Below are 4972 nucleotides of genomic sequence, written 5' to 3'. Positions count from 1 at the left end.
ACTAATGTCAGATTTCTACTACCTACTGTAAGTGACAGCAACATAGGAGAAAAGTAATTTGTCTCATTTTACTCTGGAAAAAAACGTACTTCTGATTTGTCGGTTTGCACATATTTTAAATTTTACAATTTTTTGCCGTAGTGCCCCTTTAATTGCTGCAGCCTCGACTTGCAGACTTGTGCTTTCTTGGCATTCCTTTATCAAAAAATTGTCACCACTGAGTAAATTACTGCAGATGGGAATGTCTCTATTAGTACACACATTACTCAGTGCTCAGTGACTTGTGTATAAGTCGACCCCTCTACTTTAGTATAGTTTTTGAAATTTAGGTCTGACTCACTTGAGTAATACGGTAGTTAACTTAAGTGAAAATAGACATCCGTCCAAAACACTAAGTTGCAGGACTAGGGGCACATTGCTATAAAACCCAGACAGATGCATGGATAGTAACGAGACAGATATTTTGGAAAGTTGTTTTATTGGAACTAGCTGTGAAGTTTGATTGTACAGAGGCCACAGAAACGGCGAATGTATACAGTTACTCTATAGCTGGTCGGGTTTGGCTTGGGTAGGACAGCCATATACAGTTAGCTATTTCACAGTAGACAGTTTGTTTTATAATATAAATTGTAAACTACATATTAGGAGATTAAAAAATTATTTTTAAAAAATCGGCACCATTAAAATCTTGAGTTAAAAAAAAAAAGTAAACATCGATACAGATTTAAACTGAACCCCGTTTGGCCGGAGAGATTAAATTATGGGTTTCTGACAATGCCTTTCACATCTCTGCGGCTAAACGGGTTCACGGACGCATCTTATTAATCTTTACAGGTACAAACATTTCTTTTAAAAAATACAGTAGTAAAAATTGAGGTAAAAAAAAACTTTACACATACAAATTTTTTTTTTCTTTTCATTTTGGAAGAAAAACGTGTTCATTTTTTTTCATTACAATTTATGTAGCCTTTACATGGCTCCTCCTGTTCCTGGATCCTTCTCAACGGAGCCAAACAATAAGGGGTGAGGGTGGGGCCCTCACAGCTGTACTGCTCTTCACTTAGCAGTGACATCACTTCCTTCCTGCAAGAAATTAACGGGAACTTGTTAGCCACACCCATCAACAGTGGTTATTTCACACATGTATGAAGTATGGATGTTGGGGGTTGTAGTTTGCCTAAAATTGTAAAGCTCACCTGTATTAGACTAAAGTAGATTTGTACTTCTGTGGAGCTTTCTCCGGGCCCCTATGTATTTATTGTATTTATAAAGCGCCAACATATTATGCAGCGCTGGGCATTTCACAGACTGAGGCATCTAACTCCCCCACACACACTTCAGGTTTGCTTTACTGCTGTATTCATTGGGGTGAGTATAGTAATCCTTTCTGTGGCTGGCTAGAGGACTGCTGAGGTACAGAGGAGGGGGCAGGGTTTTGTTTTTCACATTGGAAAAGGGGGGGATTTATATTTAGGGAGAAATACATTTTTAGGTTGTAGACATTGCTGTAGGCATAAGGCATGGAAAGGGAATGACAAATTATATTAGGGTGAGGCAGAAGTGTTTGGACATCCATGGGAAATGATCCCTGCCCCTCATATTAAAACATTTGTTGACGGCTAGTGTTGAAACAAACTGTCAAAGCACTAAGGCCTGGTTCACATTAGCGTTCCCTGTCCGGATCCAGACCGTATACTGTACAAACGGAACGTACGTTCCGCATAGCAATGCAAAGTCTATGCGGACGTTCACATGCGTACGTTCCGTACAGTACGGAGCCGGATCGGATCCGGACACTTTTCCAACATGCGCTATTTTTCGGGTCCGGTCATCCGGCCCATGCACCCTGGATCCTGACCCGAACATGCGGCCATGCTGTGCAATGAGAAATGGATGTTTCTCATCACACTGGCAATAGGACCGGATGCTTCCAGCACCGGTCTTATGCCACTTGGGGGGCCCGGATTACACGCCGGTATCCCCCATGCTTGCGGTGCCTTTCTGGCACTGCAATGTATCTAGTTCCGGCTACTTTATTGTATACATTCCGGATCCGCAACTTTTGGCCACTGCAGAGACCCGTACGGTCTCTATGCGACCCCCGGACACTTGCGGACTCAAACCGCAAGTGTGAACGGGGCCTTAAAGGGAACCAGAGACGAAGCACCCTTGTGTATTTTACCATGTATATCAGTAAGAACATTAGAGAAAACACTTACCATGCTGTCTGTTTCATCCTCACTGCTAAAAGTGTCTGTTTTCAGCAGTCACAAGAATCCCAGACTGAGCAATTAAATCTGGCTTTGCTGGGAATGATTCTAGCTGAGTCATTATAGCAAAGCCACAAGGGGGCAGGCTTGGGCTTGAAATAACACCACAGAAGACAGACTTAGCTATAATCTTTCTGTAGCAAAGCTAGACGGAGCAGCCTGACTTCTCAGTCGGGGATTCTTATCAGAGGTGATAACGGTCAGATTACACAGAGAACAATGAAACAAAGGGCAGATTAGGTGTTTACTGTCATGTTCCCACTGATTTATAAGGTAAAATACAAGAGGGTGCTTCATCTCTGGTTCTCTTTAAACATCAGTGTGTAACATTTTGTAAAGTGCTTTTCCCTGTATACTGTCTATTGTCTATAGCAGCGCCATTTGAATCTAGAGGGACAAGGACTCCTCGTCAAATTTAACACCCCAGATAAGATGTAGGTGTAAAAGAGGGTGGGGGAAACATTTGGGATTTTATGTACTTTCTGGTTGACAATATAACATTTATATACTACATCCCTAATGTCATCCTGATGCCATTCTAACTTAATTTGCTCCCCTGTAGAGATTTGAGCACCCCCTGTCTCTCGTACATTTCATCATTAGCAGCAGCCTCTATGCAGGTGTCGTGTGGATCCTCCTCCTTTCTGTTCTCCAGACTCCCACTACTGATGGTATTGCTTATCTGTGATCTGCTGATCAGCCTGAGCAGTGCTCTGTCAGCACTTCCTGCCTGTCTATGCCTGGATCAGACCTGACATTCATCTAGCTGATCACAGATATGGGATTCACATCACTTCCAAACCCTGTAATGGTAAATTTGGAAGGCAGAGGATGTACTCTGTGGTCACATGACTGCTGGAACAGTTACACAGACTGCTGGCAGTGGATAAATGGGTACATTTTGGGCAGCCAAGTCCTCAGATCTTGGCAGGGGTACAATATCTGCTATAGATTATTCCTGCATTATTCATCAGGGAACAGTCCGGGGATGATTTAGCATGCTGTATTATAAATAGGCTTTAATGAAAATAACATGGAAACTTACCAGATGGGCAATATGGGTATACTGCTGTTATGCCATAGAGGTGTGATCGCTGTTCTGGGAGATATTCCTCTGAGACCTGTCCATTGTCTTTATTTACTGATATTACACCGTCCCTGGAAAGACACGAGAGAGGCTGTCTGTAAAATGCTGCTCTATGACAGAGCTGACATTACCACGGATCACCACAAGGTGGCAGCACAATGCTTCCAATATAAATGGCAGTCACTGGATGCTTCACTGTCCCAAAAGAAGGGTCAGGTTATTATTATTATTTATTGTATTTATAAAGCGCCAACATATTACGCAGCGCTGAGGTTAGGAGAACGTATTAAAGCGGACCCAAACCAAACATTTTTTTAATTCAAAATATTTAGTTGCACCACTGACAGATACAAAGATAAATAAACACTCCTTTAAGCCTATGAGCATTTCAGTGCATGCTTTTCACCCTTCTCTTTTCATACCTAAGGTTATACAGGTGGCAGCCATTACTTCTGAGCTTAGTAGGAGGTTTTAGATCATGGGTGTGTTTATCATCAGCTACCCTCCCTCACAGGGGCGTGGTCTATGTGAAATCTTACACAAGCTGAGATCACCTCCCCTGTGACATCATCAGTAGCAGCCTGTGTTTTGTTTTCTACCTCCTCCACCAGTCTGCCAGATTCTGTCCCGGCAATATGAAAGGAAGGGAGGGCTTCCTCCAATAAATGTAAAATATTTTATATTTGTCATCATGCAGCTGAAAAAAAAGCTGCTATTTATTATTATAAGTTACAAAATAGATTTTATTTCTGAAATCTTGTATTTTTAACTTGGGTCCACTTTAAGTGGTCACCCAGTGATTTGGGCGCAGGGTGCGCGGAATGACAGTTCACCCTACAGCCGCCGAAATTCTAGGCGGAGTTAAATCATGTTCCCTCTGTGACTCGTAGCAACTCGGAGAGACAAGTATCTCAGGTGCCAGCGGAGTTCAGCTATCAGCAGCACCCAAATTACATTGAAAAACCTTCTGCACCGCTATAGCTGTAATAACATTATGTCTATGGTGGCATCCAAGTCAGGCCAGTCCAAAAATGCCCCATCTTGCAGGCTAAAGCTTGCTTAGTGTTGCAGTCACTGGTTACTGCTAGGTTAGCCAGTTAAAAGTCATTATGCTCTAGCGTATCTTTCAAAACAGAGAGGAAGTTTTGAGTTCAGGTCCACTTTAAAGGCAAAAAGGGAATCCAGGGTAGAGATTTGCATAGAGGAGCAGCAGTAGATGAGGAGTGGTGGGAGGAGCCAGTGTAGAGATTTTTAGTGAGAAGAGTGGTGGGAGGAGCCAGGTTAAAGATTTGCACAGTATAGGAACAGATGAATAGTGGGAGGAGCCAGGTAGAGATTTGTACAGAGTAGGAGTAGTTGAATAGGAGGAGCCTGTGTAGAGATTTTTAGTGTAGTGGTGGGAGGAGCCAGGGTGGAGAGTTTTACTAAGAAGCAGCAGGGGAGGAGTCAGGGAAGAGGTTTTTTTTTTTTACAGAGAAGCAGCGGGTGAGGAGTGGAGGGAGGAGCCAGGGTAGAGATTTGTAGAGGTTTTTTTTTATGAAAGCAAAGTCTGGAGTCCCCCTTTAAGCTTACACATATAACAGACCCCTATGAGAGCGCTGGCCTTACCTCCTCC

The 4972-nt window shown here is 42.9% G+C and overlaps 1 protein-coding gene across 1 annotated transcript in view; it reads right to left on the bottom strand.

The window, feature by feature from the left end:
- Nucleotides 1–461: 461 nt before the first annotated feature.
- NID2 (nidogen 2) overlaps nucleotides 462–4972 on the bottom strand; it is a 121622-nt gene continuing 117111 nt past the window's right edge. The window contains exons 19-21 of the mRNA XM_068254761.1: nucleotides 4966–4972; nucleotides 3316–3428; nucleotides 462–1083 (exon numbers count right to left, since the gene is read on the bottom strand). The exon at nucleotides 4966–4972 is cut by the window's right edge and continues 117 nt beyond it. Coding sequence (XP_068110862.1) covers nucleotides 1073–1083; nucleotides 3316–3428; nucleotides 4966–4972 — 131 coding nt within the window. The 3' untranslated portion in view covers nucleotides 462–1072. The remainder of the gene's footprint in view (nucleotides 1084–3315; nucleotides 3429–4965) is intronic.

The sequence above is a fragment of the Hyperolius riggenbachi genome, chromosome 9 (genome assembly GCF_040937935.1).
Source record: "Hyperolius riggenbachi isolate aHypRig1 chromosome 9, aHypRig1.pri, whole genome shotgun sequence".
Lineage (NCBI taxonomy): Eukaryota > Metazoa > Chordata > Amphibia > Anura > Hyperoliidae > Hyperolius > Hyperolius riggenbachi.
The sequence above is the reverse complement of the archived record's forward strand: the minus strand, read 5'-3'. Positions and strand labels throughout refer to the sequence as shown.